At 47.4% G+C, this 18,321-nt stretch overlaps 1 protein-coding gene across 1 annotated transcript; it reads right to left on the bottom strand.

Moving 5' to 3' along the window:
• Positions 1-703: 703 nt before the first annotated feature.
• On the bottom strand, positions 704-14,459 carry emilin2a (elastin microfibril interfacer 2a). The gene is made up of 9 exons (XM_079750675.1): positions 14,224-14,459; positions 13,629-13,754; positions 12,541-12,734; positions 10,156-12,147; positions 4,551-4,877; positions 3,084-3,131; positions 2,551-2,604; positions 1,892-2,035; positions 704-1,557 (listed from the first exon to the last, which is right to left on the bottom strand). The coding sequence occupies exons 1-9, from the start codon at positions 14,340-14,342 to the stop codon at positions 1,229-1,231; spliced, it is 3,333 nt and encodes a 1,110-aa protein (XP_079606801.1). The 5' UTR covers positions 14,343-14,459; the 3' UTR covers positions 704-1,228.
• Positions 14,460-18,321: the final 3,862 nt, after the last annotated feature.

Below are 18,321 nucleotides of genomic sequence, written 5' to 3'. Positions count from 1 at the left end.
GAAACCAATGCACAGCCACTATTGAATGTTGTACGTCCTGGGACTTGTACATTGCACTTATTCAAGGTATTTAATTGTGTAGCATCTACAGTAGCTGCTATCGTTGCTTTACACGGGGAATGGGTTAGCCTAGCGACTGTAATACTTGCACTTGGTTCTATGAACATCTTTACTGTACCGACAGCGATATGTTGTTTCACTTCTTATGACAAATGTACTTATTGTAAGTCGCTTTGGATAAAAGCGTCTGCTAAATGCCCTAAATGTAAATGTAGGTGACATTGTACCACCAGGTGCGATTAGCCGTTTCAAGCCATTTTGAAATCTGCCTCTTCTGACATCACAAGTGGGCGTGTTCACCTAGATGTGTGCTGGATAGATCAGTACCAGCCTACCCAGCGGACTGTAGCAAACGTTGCACATGTATCCGTCATATATCTAGGTGGACATGCCCAGTTTGATGTCAGAAGAGGCATATTTTCAAAACGGTTTGTAATGGCTAATCACACTCACACCTTGTAGTTTATGTCACCTTAAACAGCTTCTGCCTTATCAGGGCAAGAAATGGGTGACCGTATTGGTAAATGATGTCCGGGAGACGAGAAGGGAGATTTTCCACCTTCAATACAGCCTCTGATATAATGTTCTCTAAATATGGACCAGCTTGATCGCTCGGTTGTTTAATTCATTCAGTGCGGAGTAACTTTTATTGATCATTAATCATGTTTGAGAATAGATTACAAAAGTAAGATAAGTTGATGAGGGTGATATGATGTTACATTGTGCTGTAGCATCACCTTGTTTTAGATTAAAGTATTAACTGGCTGAATAAGTCACTTAGGTGCATTTGTATAAAACATCAGCTTTCATTTACAAACGTTTATACATAATTCATTTTGAAGTTACAAAGTAGGTACAAAAATGTTGAATAATTCAGAAATATATTAGCTACAAAAAAGCTTCTCGTTTTTGATATAAAAGATTCTTTGGGAAAAACAACTTGAAAACATGTGTGCACCCTTATCCCAACCTAGAACCACAATGTGAACTTCCATGTCAGGTACTTGGCTTCGCTCAGAGTGGGTAGGCCGACGGCAAACCAGTCGATAAAGAATTCAATACGTCTCTTCTACATCCCACAGTCTGCCTGGGCTGGAAAACAAAACAAAAAACAGTCCCTTTGTGTTTCATGGCGGCACCGTCGTCGTGACCTCCCCACGCCGCCCTGTTAGCTCCTGCTCTGGGGCGTGTAGAGGAAGACGCCGCTGTACGTGGAGCGCGCCACCCGGTCGTCGGACGAGGCCAGCTTGCCGGCGGTCTGCATCAAGCCCACCCGGTGGCCCTTCTTCAGAGACAGGACGAGGCTGAACGACACAGAGCCTCCGCAGCCGCCGCAACCGCTAACCTCCCTCCTCCCCAGTAGCGGAGGAACAGCACTCTGCAGCTTCTGGACGCTGCGGTTGTTGACGGACAGCGTCGCCACCAGGGGTTCCCCTGCCCCGGCCGTCAGCACGCCCGACACCAGATAGCGCCCGTCCATCGGTGCGGTGAACATTCCTTAGGGGAGCGGTGGTGGATGAGGGGAGGGAGGAGAGGTGAGTTGCAAGGTGTCCGGGTGGATTTCAAAGCCAAACCAAAGCATGAAACATAATGGATGTGCTTTGGATTGGTCCTGGTTCAAATGTGGACTTCATGCACACAGATTAAAAAGGGTCAGATGCAGTGTCAAAACGGCAATTCTACTGAATGAATTTCCTTTTATTAGTTGAGCTTGTACTGAACTCATGGATGTGTCACAAAGAAGTGCAGAGGCAGCAGTGCACATGCAGACATGTGCATTCGCTCATTCAAAAGGCCACTGACAAATGTTTACCCCCCCCCCCCGTTTTACCTGTGCTGGTGCTGTAGTGCCCACCGTCATTGACCAGCACTTTGTTGAAGCGGATGGGGCCAGTGCTTCCATAGAGGGAGTACTGCTGAGTGAGGCCCACGGAGAAGGAGACTGGCTCCACCGTAGAGCTGGGGTCTGCCAGTACTGCATGGTGCAGGACAAGGTGGAATAGAATAGAGGTAAGACACATCAGTCATTGAAATGCTAGTAGGTGTTAAGGTTGTCAGGAAGAACGCCACCGTTTTCAATGAATGACTAAATCGATAAACGATTAACATTCCCGTCACAGGTAAAGACAAAGTAACAGCTTGTCTTTTAGAGTGTAGTTTTTGTTTCCCGCTGATGGGGAAAAAAGGTTTTGTAGAAGGACGTACACATTACCAACCATATGTTTGAAGTTTTACACAACACAGCGTTGAATGACAAAAATAAATGGTTGCAGTTATCGAACATCTTTCTTTTTTACGTGCATTTGGCTGAAGATCCCATGGTATACAGATTTTCAACTGAAGGGCATGAAAAAAAGTCACAGAGCATTATGCCAAATGCATAATCTTAAGAAAGAAGCCCATTAAATACATTGCGTTTCAATGTTAATTAGTCTCCAATGGCTGACATGGTCTACATCCAGACCAGGAACGAGGAGGAGGGGGTTTTACCTGCGGACTGGACTGGTGGAGGTCGGTTCCAGGGGATCGCCGCTGCAACAGGAACTGAAGAAAGGTACGACAAAAATGAAACTGTGGACTCACACATTATACTTTGCACGCTAAAATGATAGCAGCACTGTAAGCAAGGTGACAACAGAGAGGTTGCACGTTTATTTTTAAACCAGTCTCGCTCACAGGGATGGCTGGTGAGATATTTGCATTGCAAATCCACATTTCATTGATTCAATTCTGCTGGAAGGTGCCACGAAGCTGCATATGATATTGTTGAGGTGTTGACTATTGCCAGAGCTGTGAATGAAATGGGACACAGGACCAGCTCGGTTCATTGTATTTTAAGTGTATGCATCTTAAGCTGCATAAATATGTTATATGCTCGGTCGCATATAAAACAAAGTGATATAGCTGGAATATTCCCTCTTCCTAAGATGAGAGGTCTTCTAGGAACTCTCAACTGGCAGTGAGTAAGAATAAATGAACAAGCACCACTTATTTCATACTTTTATTTATAATAACGTTCTTACCTGGACTGAGGTGAGACTTGAGCGACACAGGCATCACTGGAAGATGGCCTGCAAAACACCAGCAAATGTTGAATACATTTCTTTAAAACCAATTGAATAAATGAAGCAGAAAACTACTTGACGATGAGTGATTATGATGATACTGGCTTTGGCAGTAAAATATCAGTCGACTTCACACACGTAAAAATAGTCGTGCACAGTTGGCCAGGCTGGAACGTCGCTAAGAGAGCACAGCAGTAGCTGAAGCTTTTCAGACGAGAGGTGACAAAAGACATTTAAACACACTGCTCTAACGCAGTCTAACCAATTGGGACGCTTCGCTTGCTTATCACCATCAGAGATAGCTTGCCTCTGATGGCCGCTGTTACTGCAGTTATGTTAACTCTTTTGCTTCTTAGTACTGAGCAGCTTCCAAGTTTTGTGAGTTTTTCTTGCCTGAACTTTTTTTGTTTGTTCCTTTTTGGTTATAATACAGTCACCATGTTAAGGAAATATTCAAGTCACCGCAGACGCGCATGCTGAGAATGAGTGTTGTACGTCAGAAAGCAAAAGGCCTGGTGCTCATGCTGTTTCATTTCAGGGATAAACAACTCAAACCACTAAACACCAGGGGGTGGTTCTCAACACAAGGTTTACAAACTAAAAATTTAGAAAATAATCAAGGATGCATAATCATGGTTAACGTGGGCGAGCCGTGTCGTGTGGTCGGGTGTCGGCTACAGAGTCTGAGACGAGATGAGAAAGAGTTGCATCAAAACAAGTCATGGTGTTTTTTGGTGCTCCGTTTTGCATTGCACGATTTGATGCAATACACTGCTATGACTAAATACTAATTGCTATGATTGCGATCGCGGCTTTCTGAGCAATGTAATCCATCAACCAAAGGATGCTGTCAAGTTCTCCTTCCTTTTTATGGGAAGAACACATTTTTTTAATTAAGGTAATCGTCTCAAAAGATTTTTCTGTAAATAAACATCACTGACTACACAAGGTAACAGTATGGGGACTGAGCTTATGGACACGCGGTTAGTGCCACGTTTCCATCACCCAGTTCCGCCAGAGAGGTTGGACGGAGATACAGTGCGTGAAGTGAGATACCGTTTTTAAAGGTTTCTTCTAGCGTTTCCAACTGCCAACTGACTTGACGTCACACTGTCTGGATCTCTAGGAAGCCGTGGAAGTGAGGACCAAAAAACACACTTAAATTGTCACTTGCGTGATCGGTGTCATCAAAGAGAACGATACGGACGTCTTAGAGATTACCACTTTGAATTACTTTTTGTCTCATGAAAAGTAAAGAAAATGGAATATATTGGAACAACCTTTTCCTTTCTTTTTTTTTCTGCGTAGTTCTGTTATCTGACCTCTTTCTAAACATGAACATCTATTTGCCACCTGTAGGTGGCAGCAAACAGCATGAAGTCCCTCTTTAAACCTAGGCTTTGATTCAACCGACCACACACAGACCTGGGGCTCCGGCGAAGCCCTGCAAGGGCACAGGGGCCTCGTCCTCCACACCCCTCCTCACGGTCATCCTGCGCGGGAAGCCCGGGGGTCCGGCCTCCCCGGTCTCCAACACCGGTCTTTTGGGGGGCTGCTGGGGGCTCGAGGGCTTGGCGTTGACGGAGGGCCTGAGCGGGGGTCCGAGAGGGGGCCCGGCCTGGTGGTTCGTGTTGGGCAGAGCCACGCTGGGGGGCGGCTGCCGGGGGTTGGGGATGATGAAGGGAATGTGGATGTGGGGGACGCGCTTGGGTGGGGCAGGAGAACCAGGGGTCCCGGCGTTCAGGGTCGTTCCTTGAGGGTGGGGGGGGGGGGGGGGGGGGGGGGGGGGGGGGGCAGAGAGGGGGGATGAGTCGGATGAAGAAGAATCGTTGTTTCTACTAAGTTCAACATGTGGTGGGATCACCCGCCCGCCTGTGCGAGACAGTACACAACGCATGCTGCCCGGGGACGTTCAGTTTGAGGTCAACATTTGGCAGTATGCCCTGATACACCCCCTCCCCGCCCCCCCTTCCCTTTCTATTAGACATCCCACCAAATATTTTGCAGCATAACGTATAATGTTGGCCCACGCCAAACACAGCAACTGCACAATATGTACGAGTCCTCATAAATCGCCCTTGTTTCCCCACAACACCCATATCACCACCTTCCCTTGTGGCTGTCCTAATGGCTTGCTGCTATTGAGCCAAATCACACTTGGAGTCAACGATTTTGTGTTGTTGCGTTTGGATTTCACTGTTGACATTATAACTTGTCGGGAAAAGAGACGTTTACGACAATGCGTACGAAAGCTGGGAAATGAGGATTGTGTGCAAATACGATGTTGGTGTAAAGTAGACCCACACGCACGCACACACACACACACACACACACACACACACACACACACACACACACACATTCTCTCTGCACTCAAGTAGAGACATTGAGATTTGATTCTTGTGGTGTAGATAACAAATAACATTACTGTCCCACACACACAAAGACACACACACACACACACACACAGACACACATGTCAGGTCAACAGCTGCATGTGATTTGACATATCGGATGTCAGTGACGGATCACAAGTTAACATCCTTGACTCACTATAAACCTCTCTGTTTATCCACCAGCGTGTTGCGTCAGACGAATGCGTTCCTCCGGCCCCTGTCATACGAGACCACAGACCACTCTCCGACGCCCACTCGCAATAAAAAGATAGGACAGGGCGAATTAAAGCGCCTAATCCCGTTGTACTCGGATAATCACAAATCTCTCCCTCATTTCCTCTCCTCGACTCCTTCAGGGCTGCTGGCTGACTGAGTGCATATTTCCCATGAGCGCTAGGGCTCCGAATCACTACGGGTACAACCGCAAAACACACACACACACACACACACACACACACACACACAGACACATACATGCACATACCCACACAAATGCAAACACACCAAAGCAAACACACACAAATACACAGCCACACAAATGCAAACACACACACACACAAAGCACATATTCAAACCCACACAAACACACACACACAAACACACACAAAACACACAGGCAAACACACCACAAAAGCAAAAGCATATTTCCGCACCCTCACACGCACACGCAGACCCACAGATACCAGGTGTATTATAGGGGGTATGGCGCTTTCATTTGGTGTAATATATAAAAAGTCGTACACATCACATGACCTTACTGTTAACCGGCACTCTGTGTCCTTGTAGCAGTCTATGATCCCCCCACACCCCATTAGCACGCCCACACTATGGCCTAGCCGTTGCCGCGGCAATGGACTGATTCACCAGACGAAGACTGGAGCAGAGGTGGGGAAGTGCGTGTGCGTGTGCGTGTGTATGTGTACGTGTATGTATGTGTGTGTGTGTGTGTGTGTGTGTGTGTGTGTGTGTGCGTTGCGTACGAAAATGCATGAGCACACATTCACAGACGTCTCCGGCATGCATGCTACTCATCTAATTCTCCCGGCACACATCAGGGAAGCATGAACTAACTAACAAACACAAACACACACACACACACACACACACACACACATCTTTATGACCGCAATCTATGCGCAGTGATATTAATGACGGGAGGGTAGAGGATTGTAGTCGGTGAGAGATGCACCTGAGGGATTTCTTTTGCATTTGTATGTGCGTGTGTCTGTGAGAGAGACGTTTGTCTGACGTATGTGCACATGCAAACGTGTGCGTGTGTGTGTGTGTGTGTGTGTGTGTGTGTGTGTGTGTCTGTGTGTGAGTGTGAGTGTCCAAGTCCATTCTCTTCAGAATATTTCCAGATGGGCTCCGAGCTTCTCAGAACTCCAGGGCCGTCAGACCAAGTGGAAACAGTTCACCTCTGGGGATTCAACAACCGAACCGCTGTTAACAAGTGGAGAGTCGTGTACAGTAAATATCATTCTCCCGTTGAAGCAACTCTTACTCGCAAGGTGGTCTCTCCACCAAACCCTCCCACCGCCAACCTAACTAGGCTGCTTTTGATGCTGCCCGTGTGGTATTTTCTGCTCGCTGTAGCCGGCCACCACCTCAGCCCCTGCATCAGGATCCACAAGATCAATGGTGGGAAGAGGAAGTGATCCATAAAATCCAAACAAGCTTGTCTTATCCCACCCCCACTCCCCTTGCCCATGAATCTACCACAGGTATTTTTCTCTGTTGTTTGTATGTGTGTGTGTGTGTTTTGTTCTTCTTTTCTATTGTTTTGAAGGGCTCCCTGTGTGTGAATGCTTCCAGGGCGAGGCAGGAGGAAATAAGTGGCCGTCTGACATTTTTGGGGGAGAGAGTAAAGATCTCAGCGGGCACAGAGGGGTGGGAAGGGAGGAGGCGAGAGGAAGAGTGGAAAAAGAAAGGGTGAGAAGGTTGGGAGGGGAGAGGGTGGGGACCCCACCATAAAAAGGAAGGCGTGAGGTAATAACCTCTCGGGGGGAGGGGGGGGGAAAGTTCAAATTTGTGGAGCCACCAGACGGAAGTGTCAATAAATGATGTTATTACACAGGGCCACACAACCCGAAATCCCACTCCAGACGTTCCGAAAAAAAAACGGATGCTTTTGATTTTGTGTGGAAACAGAACCTTGATATTAACCTCTCTTCCGTTTGGGAGTCCAGCGGGGCAGGGGGGGGGGGGATGTTCAGGGCTGGGCAGCAGAACCTCTTTCAGCGCTGATTGCAGCAGCTGCCTTTGGGTCTTTTGGGGCCAGCAATTTGCAATGGAGAGCTTTCGCAAATCCCCGCTCGCCAATCGCAATCGAGCGAGGGCTCTGGCGATTGCGCAAGAATATGGTTCCCTGTGATTTTATTACAATTATATATATATATCTGTTATGCAGTCACCTCAGGGGTTCCCGCGTAGACTCAGAAGTCGGGAAAGTTCCGACATTCTTCGGAAAAGGTTTTGCCCTCGCTGACACACCCCTACATCTGGGACGCTGATCACGGTCTTTCCCAAGTTTAGCCTAAATCATTTCAGATACTTTCCTAAAATAATGAAAATGATCCCTCCTTCTCTTTTTGTGGTTTCATTGTGCAAGCAATCTCTGTGCTAGTTGTTACCAGCTACGGCAGTCTATCAAAGCAAATAGAGGGTAATAGATAAGGAGGAAAACTGAAATGGTTTGGAATCTGGGATTTCTTTCAAATGACGAATGTATTCAGAAAGGGATATGAAAACCTCCCCGGTCACCTCTCGCAATCTAGCTAGGCCTTTATTTTCTGTACTTTATCGGTTGCTCTTGTTTGCTTTTCTCCAAAGCACCATTTAAGGTAATAAAATCAAATATCCCCCTTTTTCAAAAACAAGCAACACTCCAACCTCCATACTTGGTATACCAAGTTAACATAGTCGCCCAACACTTTTCTCTCACGTTTCCAAACTTTGCAACATCATGCACCCAGAACACCCAAATGATGGATGGAGTGGATAACACTTCTCCAACCATCCCTCCACCCCTGCAGTCCCAGACTACCACACCCAAAGTCTGTTTCTTTGTTATTGTCTTTTCCCCCCCCTTTTTTGGACGGTGTGCCCCTTGTGATTCGACAGAAAAGGGAGGCACCAGGGCTGGAATGGGGGGCCCCTTCGCTCATGACATCAGCGGTAAAAGCAGCATCTGGTCCTGGGTGTGGAGCCCTGGTTGCTCCCCTCTCTCCCCTCCATCACGGAGAGGCTCCGGCATTGGTGAGTCAGGGTCTCTAATGAGCAGCAGACTCCCTACGCCAGGCTTAGGTCACCCTGTGGGAATCTCAGGAGGTCGGCTGCATGCACGCTCCCAAGCCTGGCTGGCTGGGAAGGCGTGTGTGTGTGTGTGTGTGTGTGTGTGTGTGTGTGTGCATTCGTGCCTGTTTGTATGTGCAAGTGTGTGTTCGTGGGTGTGATTGCATGTGGGTGTGTGTGCCCGTGTGGAGCAATTTAAAAGAGTGAGTACGTGATCGTTGGCATGTGCGTGTGTTTGTGTGCATTTACACGTTAACTTGAGTGCGGTTGATAAAATATTCCGTTTTGAGTGGCAACACATTTCCCTGTCATGTACAGAAAAGCGCTACACCCTATCAGGCTGCATAATGTGCGAGAAAGACTCGAACGCCGACACTATCCCACAGGGCTGCGTAGGCTAGTGCACAGGGCTGGCCAGGAGGCAGAGAAACAGCACAAGTCAAATGAGCGGCGCCTTCTCGCCTGGAGAGCCGAGAAGAGACATACCGCAGGAGACGTCTCTAAGCTTCCCCTCTTCGCCAGAGACAATCCTTCCCTTGAACGTCACACTTCAAACCCTAATGGAGAATAATGATCCAACCCAGGCAGGCGAGGGGGGGGACTCCATCTCAGGTCCCTGCAGTGTCTTTGAATTCTAAATGACGTGGCAGGGGCGACTGAGTGTGAGTGGCCCATTGAGATGCACAGCGTTCCACCACCGCCGGAGATACCCCGCAGCCATATGTTGGAGAGAATCTCTCTCTCTCTCTCTCTCTCTCTCTCTCTCTCCCCCCCCCCCCCCCCCCCCCCTCCTCACCCACCCCCATCCCCACAACATCAACACCACTACAACCAACACCAGATAAACACTCACAACACACACACCTAAGCACCTCAAAGTCATCAGAGCATTGACCTCGAATACTGATGCATTCCCTGCCACATTTTGGCTATGGGGCCACACTTTGTCACACGGTGTTGGTTTCATGACGCAGGCAGAGTCACTGGTTGCGCAGTTGTGTGTGTGTGTCAATAATTCCCGGACACAGGATGTTGAAAAGAGAAGGCCCTAAGGCCATTGTTTTTTCGGCGCCATTGTCTCATCGCTTAATCTATCATCGACTGGTTTAAAGCATTACAGATCAGACCTGCCAATGACATTAGAAAATAAGTACAAACAGCAACGAAACACTCTGCATGGAATGTTTTGCGGTCTGTATTTCATTACTGAATGAAATTGGGTCCCCTGGCCCCTCAAACCCGATGGCCCTGCGACTACAGATCATGCACTACAAACCAATATATATTATTGATGTGAGTTTTAGATTAATAAGGAATATATCTGCATGTGTGTGACTCACCTGGCTGTTTTTCATTCACGTCCTTTAGCACATGCTTGACCAATGCAGAGAGCTGTACCTGCACACTCTGCAGGGAGTTCTGCAGAGAATGGATGTCCCCAGTGTGGGACCCCACCGTGGCATTGGTCCTCTGGACAGAGCCCTGGAGACTGGCGATCTTCCTCTCAATGCCATCCCTGATTTGGACGGGGTTACTGGAAGCCACGGCCTGCCTTTCGCACACCTTTTCCAGTCTCGTCAAACGTCCGTTGACGGTCGAAATGGTGTCCGCCACGGTTTGGGTGTTGTCTTTGCAACGACCCAGTTCCAATGACATGCGGTTATTGAGTGTATCAAGCCTGTTCCTGAGCCCTTCCATCTGCTGATAATGGGCTCTGTCCGCCCCGGGACCTGACCCTGTAGGGGTGCCAAGGCTGCTCTGCCCTGTGTGGCAGCATGTAGAGTTGATTCTGTGGAGCTCGTGGTTGTGTATTCTCATCGAGTCGCCCACGCCTTTGACACTGCTGGCCAGGCCGATCACGTTGTTCTGGATGTTGACCAACCCCTTCTGGAAGCCGTCCATCGTGTTGACACTCTTCAGGTGATCCGCTGACACCCTCTCTACGATCTCCTCCAGGTTCCGGAGTTGGTCAGAGTTTGTGCCGACGTCGGTGTGGAGAATTTCCAACTCTTTCTTACAGCGACCCAAGTCTTTCAAAATGGGATCCAGACCGGCCGCTGCGGGAGATGACCGTCCAGCACCGACCCCATCGTCAGAGCCGCGGCGTCCGAAGGCCACGACCGGGCCTTTGGCGGGGGACTTGTTGCCCTTGGTCTCCCCCTGGCCAGCGTCCACGCCGGTGTCCCCAAACGGTCCGGAGCTGTTGCTCATCTCTACCAACATGCCCGTGAACTGGTCCTCCATAGTGTTGAGACGCTCGTCCAGGAGCTGCCGGAGCTCTCTGGCTTGGTCTTCCATCGCACGGCTCAGCTTCGCTTCGATGTAGAAGCAGTGCGTCTCTGCGTTACGTTGCGTCACGTTCAGGCGCGCCTCCAGCTCCTCAATGACTTGGCCGTACTCTTCCTCCGGTCGCGATTCGGACAGGAAGGCCAGCTCGTTGTCCATGCGCCCATTCAGGATGATGTTGGCCTCGGCCACCCGGCTGATCTCCTTCCACAGCTCTTTGTGGTCGGTGCCGTCCGGCTCCTGTTTGGGGGGCAGGGTCTGGCGCAGGTTGCGCACAGGTCCGTCGGCCGCCACCATGTCGAAGCGCAGCGCGTGGATCTCCTTCCTCAGCTCGGCATCCTTTGAGTCGATCAGCCTGGTGAGGCTACTCAGAGTCTTGTCCTGACCCTCCTCGCATATGGCCTGCAGGCTCCGGATCTTGTCGTTGCAGGAGCTCTGCTGCCTTCCCAGCTGCTCCTCCAGGTTCAGATCCACCTCCTTTCTCATCTGCCCCATCTTGCCTTCGACGTAGGTCTGGAGGATCTCCAGATCGGGCACCGAGACGTCGCCGCCGCCGCCGCCGCCGCCGCCGCCCTCCAGCACGCCGGGCGGTGGCGCCTGAGACTGCGCGGCGTCCATGAGCAGCTGGATCTGGCTCTCCTGGCTGGTCACCAGCCCACGGAGCTCCTCCAAGGCGTCGTCTCTGCTCTGCATGGTGTGGGTCATGTCGTCCAGCCGGGCGATGATGTTCTCGATGCCTCTGTCTCCGATGGCGCCCGCTCCCCTGGTGGCCTGGTGACCGTCCAGCCCCACCGGGTCCTCATCCTCGCGGCCGGCCCCCGGCGCCACGCTGCCCGGCGGCCGCAGGTTGTTGAGCAGGGTCACCAGCATCTTGTTGGTGTCCACTTGGATGTCCGTGCGCAGGTTGTCCGTCAGGCCGCTCAGCGCCGTCCGGAGGTCCACCACCACCTGCGAGAGGCGCTTCACCTCCCCCTCCAGGTGGCGCACCTTGTCGGGGCCGGGGCCGTGCCTGGCCTCGTGGTGGCCCGTCTCTCTCCGCTCTGGCCCTGGGGGGACAAGAGTACAACCGAAGGGGTTCGACTTTTGGTCTTTTGGGGAAAAACAACACATGGAGTGTAGTGGTAATAAAGCAGAACTTTTTAAATGTCACAAAAGGAGAATTTGTGTGTCTGGGCCCGATGATTAGTCTGGGATTCAATTTAAAAATAGATTAATCATAAATACGGGATATGCACTTTGCATATGATGAACCTTGGGTGGAACGTTGGTATTTTCAATTCACACATATATTCTGCCGATGTTATGTGAAATTCCTCCTTGATATTGTGATCAAATATCTTTCCAGATCAGCTTTACCTTGTTCCGGTATGTCCAACGAATTGTGACAGACAAAAAGTGTGTCGCAATTAACCAACATTTCACAATGTCTTTCCTCTTACTTTGTGCATGTCTGGTGGCATGTCCAGGATTTGGAGAGTAGAAGGGCTGGGTTCCTCGTGGTACTGTTTGATGGTTGAGAGTTGGTTTCACGTCTTTGCAGTCCTGACCCTGATATCCAGGACAGCATTTCCACTCCAACTGTGTGACTATCTTGAAGGCGATCTTGTACATTGGCCGAAATTGAGTTCTGTACCTGTCAGAAAAGTGCATATTGAAAAAGTTAGACCGAGGAAACAAGAAACCATATCAGACATGTGTTACACGGGACAAACATGAGGGTAATCATGTGTGATCATGAGCTTAGAATTAGTAAACATAGTTTTTCTAGGGAATTACGATTGCGGCAACCCTCCCTTCCGATACAAAGAAGCTGACTTAATTTCCGAGAAGTCAGGACTCATGTCATGGGTAACATCTGGAAAGATGATTTTTTTAAACAAATCATAATTCTCATCTGAGATGACACTGTCTCCAACACTGGCTTGACTAATGGAAAAGATACATCAGAGAATCCAAAAAGACAGCCTCTAGTCATGTGTGTTGCAATATCCCGAATGAGTACAAAGATCTTACCCTGAAACATCTCAAGATAAATGTTTTTTAATCCTTTTCCCTAATGTTATAAGCGCTCATACCACACATTACTGTTGCTTTACCTTAAACGTCATTATGTTCTCTACTCTCAGGTATTGTGAAAGTTAAATTAAACCACAGCCAGCCTCTGATTACAATAACTACTTCCTGGCATGGTTGACTTTCCTCACTCCCCAAACAATCAACCATCCACTCAGTCAAAATGAAATTCATTTTGAAACAGCATTCATATTGTTACCGTGCAATCATAACAACGAGTGCTCTCAAACCTCTAATTAGGATGCTATGAACGAAACATCTAATGCAACCAAAAAATCCACTTTGTTCAAAGGATCAATCGCCTTATTAAAAAAACAACACCCTCCAATTACATGTGTGAGGTTTAGATGATCTGGCTCTGCTCCCGCATGCTAAACCTCCTGCTGGCACTAAACATAACGATCAATCAAACAAAGCTTCATTGGCTTTCCATGTTTGGTCCAGGGATGCTTACGTCACTTGTTGATCGCAGTTCTGCTGATAGGGGGGACAGGGCGCAGCCACGGGCTCCTCGAAGCTCTCCACTCCCCCCCGGACGGCGCAACTCACGTTCTTGTGCACGACGTACGCGCACCAATTCCTGCGAGAGTAGAGAAAAAAGGGATTAGTTTGTAGTTGGACAGTATTCGCTGAAAACTCCCCCCATCCCACTCCACTGACGGATGAACCACCTATTAGCGACACCGTTCGTATCAGGGCCATGATATCGTGTAGTTGAATGATGTGTGTGTGAATCTGAATTCCTGTATACGTGCACTATAGACAATAATGGCTCGGGTTCCGCTGTTGGATGGCTCTTATCGAATTCTTAGAGATAAACAGAGACCGGTTTGGTCATGCTGACTGATAAAGTCCGTCTAAAAGTAGACACCCCATCTGTTTAGGCTGCTCAGAAAGCAAGATAGGCATTTTAATGTAACAGCACTTGAAAGCCTTTTTATTACAACATAAATCTAATTGTAGAAAAGGAGACAGAATTCGGAGGTTTGCGGGTCATGGAAACGCTGGACTACAAACCTTTTTGGAGAAAGAAAAATCACAGATCTTACCTATTTCTGTGCCTGTCTTCCACTCCAGTGTAGGCTGACCCCTGAAACAAGTCATACGGAGTCCCATATGTCAAATAAAACTTGAGGAAAAAAGTCACAATGGTCCATTTCCAGTCCATATCTCCTGTTGGGTAATTCCTTTAATAGCCTACAAATAAATAAATCACACAAATAAAGCTATGTCGACATCGTTTACGACGAAGTAGGCTAGAGGGGGAAAGTCAGTGCGCTCTAGACCAAGAAATCTCAACTTCTACCAAGTCTTGACTCAGACTCAACTCTGCAACTCTCCTGTAATGACGTTAGGGGCCTACGCCCTCCTCTCCAGGACTAGGACCAAAAATAACATCGAAAGTCTTCTTGGTGTGACAACTCGATAGTATGCTTTGGCTGAACTAACCCCCGGTGTGCAGGCGCAGAATGTGTCGCTTTCATTAGTAGAACAGAGCGTGGGGATAATTTGCGCAATAAGTGAATCAGAGGCAGATTGGATTTGCTGTTGGAAATGCATCCTTGTTTGAAACTTGATGACCTCTCGCCACTTCGCACCCAGTTGATTAATTGAAGCGGCATGTTTATTATTCGTGTGCATGCGTTTGTGTAGGTGCGTGCGTCGCCACCACGAGACGGGGTCATACCCAGCATTAATTAATAGGGGGAGCCTCAGTCTAGGCTACTTGTGAATTGCAATCCGTCTACACTAATCCGGCGGTGTATGAGCTTGCAGAGGTCGCCCCACGCAACTTTTGGAATGCTCCGGTCATGGTCCAACTCAATTTCTAAGCGAATTTTAACAATTTAGGAAACAATATATCATTGTTTCACTGTGCATGTGACCAACAATGCATTCGCCATGAGCCATCACATTCCATTACACATAATCTGAAACAGACATCGTCTTCGGGAGAAATATCGAGTCTCCATGGAGACTCCAATGCATCCCATAAAACGTTAATAGCTCTACAGGTGTCCTGGAAATAGGATAGCAGACTGGAGCCATATCCGCAGGGCACCACGAACCATTTGTTGCAACATTGAGATACTCTTGAATTGTGTGCATGGCTTATCGCATTAAAACACTTGGCAGCCAGCCATCATGTTCAGTTGATCTACAAACTTGTCGAAGTGTCTTTGTTAATGCAACATCGTTTCATGCCTGATAGTCAAATAGGATAATTTGCAACCCCCTTTGCTATCTTTACCATATCTGGTACCCATTTTCTACAGAGGACCATGCTTTGGTATCTTTAATATGACCTTCCTCACCCCATTGCCTTAATTGAGCTAAATATAAATATATTATATAAATATTATTGTACTTACCATTAGCCAATCACAAACCCTTGTACAGCCCCACCCTCCCTTCTATTGTCATTAGCGCCCTCCCCCCTACACACACACACACACACACACACACACACACACACACACACACACACTTGTAAGGTTTCTCAACCACAACACTGAAGAACTTCAAGCTAATTAATTAATTATAGGAGCTATTTAGCTCATTTGTGGTACCCTCATTAAACCTCATTATATCTAGAGAGGCGTTATACTGGGGGGGGGGGGGGGGGGGTCTTGAAGGGAAAGGTCTTCACTGTGGTCTGCTGGCGTTAGTTTGTTGTTTGTAATATTTATCGATTGTCAGTCCAAAAAATTAAGCTTTGTGGAAATGCGAGACGCAAGGCCTGCTGTTGAAAGTTGACTTTGAGCTGCAATTCCTTTAGGAAAGGTGCTATATAAATAAAGTATTACTTACTTACTTATTTACTTATGTTCTTTGTAGAGTCATGACTGTTTGAACGGTAAAGAGATATGTTTTGAAGGGCCTGTGTTTAGTGTTTAGTGCACAGTACAATAGTCTTACTATTGTACTGTGGTCTATTTGTCCATCTAAGAATCATGTTGATACTAAATGATCCTTAGGACAGAAACACATCTCCATCATGTCTTCAACCACCTCTGCTCTGTGCGTGTTGTTTGATCCCCTTTCCGGATCAGAGAGCCTTCGTTGACTCAGTGAGAGAGAGCAGCCGAGCCATTCAGCCCCAAACCGAGCAGTCAGATAATGGGCAGTGCTAAATGTACGAGAGATGATATTGTAAACCAACCCAACATCTTGTATTAATAATTCAAAGACACACACAGATCCCTCCCGCCACCCCCCCCCCCCCTACACACACACACGCACACATGCATGCACACGTACACACACACACACACACACACACACACACACACACACACACACACACACACACACACACACACACACACACGCACACACAAAACATATTTATGCTTCATCGTCTGAGAGCTTTCCGACTAGCGATAGCCGTTCCCCAAATAATACTCGGCTAGATCATCAGGTAATACTTTTTTGGGAGATGGCCAACGGAGATGGAGAAGTTATGTAAGTGGAGGAGGTCTGTTTGCTTTTGAATAGAATAAATAGAATTGTCTATTTTCATACTCAGGATATCCCTGTTCATTCAATGGCTATAATGGGTTTTTTTTAAAAAACAGGATGTCTTTTATAGGCATATACACATTTATTTTGATGTTTGATGCCAGCATGCAATTTTGTAGCCTAATCCGTGAGCGATTTTAGATTATCGCGATCGTTCTGTTATCCAGTAGAGGGCAGCAGAGCAGCAGAGTAAACCAAAAGGCTGGAGGTTACCTCTCTCGGCATTTTCATTCGACTTGTTTTCAAGAGGGTTTTTTTATTCCGTTTTTCAGGCAGTGTGAAGCGACTTCTCAACGCCTGCCACTCCCTCTATTCATATAACTTATCTTGATGCATTGCTTTAACACCTTTAATAGTAGGGCTACACTCACATGTCACCTCACAATGTTTCCATTGCACTGTAAAAACGAAAACTTAAAATTGTTGGTCTCATTATGATTTCTGTGTAAAATTAATATAAAACATAAAGTATCCATGTCAACTGTGCAACGCAATTTAATCCAACCAACAATGTGGAGTTTTGGGTCAAGAGTTGGGCTCACTGTAGTATCTTTGTTTGCAAGACACACGGGTTTCAGTCAGACTGTCTGAGGCTGGGCCAACTACGGTGGACATGCGCATTTCGACACTTTGGAGAAAAAGGGGTTTCCTAACAGAATTTTTAGGGGTTTCACCTACAATCCTGACCTGCACGTCGTGGGTCACCATCCATGTTGGATGAGCTTTCTCTGATGGTGAGTATTTCCTCAAATAAACTGTTTAAGTTACTCTGTATTGTTGTAAATGTAATTCGCCATTGTTTTGGCTACGCGTGTAGTCACAAGTTTATTTTGAGGCTTTGGAGATTGTTGTGAACGTTGTATTAGCTAGGGAGCTAGCTAGCCAGCGTAGTTAGCCAAGGTTGCTAGGTCCGCGGTTTTACCGCCGAATTGGGCTATCTAATGTTATCTATCTATCAGTGTCACTATAAAGCAATATTTTATTTATGATAATATACTGTATCATATTTCATGAGGCCATTTTAGGACCTACGGTAAAAAGAAATACTTTTTAATGCTGGCACACTAAACATGTATGGTGTTACTTTATACATATTACTATACACTTGCCAATGATGGCAATGCTGTCGGACTTAGAAAGCAGTGTGACTGTTAAGTTAACGTTATGTGGTTTGGCAGTGGCATATTATGAGTTATGGTTTTGGACAAAATATTGGGGCTAATGTTACTTTTGTGGCAGTTGGGCGGATTTTGTCACACAGACCTGGCAACCCTACCCTGGGGGCTCATTGACAGAAAGGGTCTCAGCAACGTGCAGTGTGCCTTTTTTATTTTATTTTTTATTATTATTAATTTAGAATCGCACCAACGTGTCCACTTTGTTGCAGACTAACGTAAGTTAAATGTTCGTTGTCTTGCGCCTGTTAACGGTAAGTGATTGGCGATGTGTCCTGAGCTTAGTGTAGTGCAGGGCTGGGTAACGTTAGGCATCAGCCTCATGCTGGCTTTACATGCAGATGGTCGGTCAGTGTTTCCCACACATTGACGAGACTATGGCGCACCGCCATAGTTTAATTTCGGCCGCCATATTTAAATAAAAAAAAAAGACGAACTCAACATATCTGC

The sequence above is a fragment of the Pollachius pollachius genome, assembly GCF_949987615.1.
Source record: "Pollachius pollachius genome assembly, chromosome: 14".
Taxonomy (NCBI): Eukaryota; Metazoa; Chordata; class Actinopteri; order Gadiformes; family Gadidae; genus Pollachius; species Pollachius pollachius.
The sequence above is the reverse complement of the archived record's forward strand: the minus strand, read 5'-3'. Positions and strand labels throughout refer to the sequence as shown.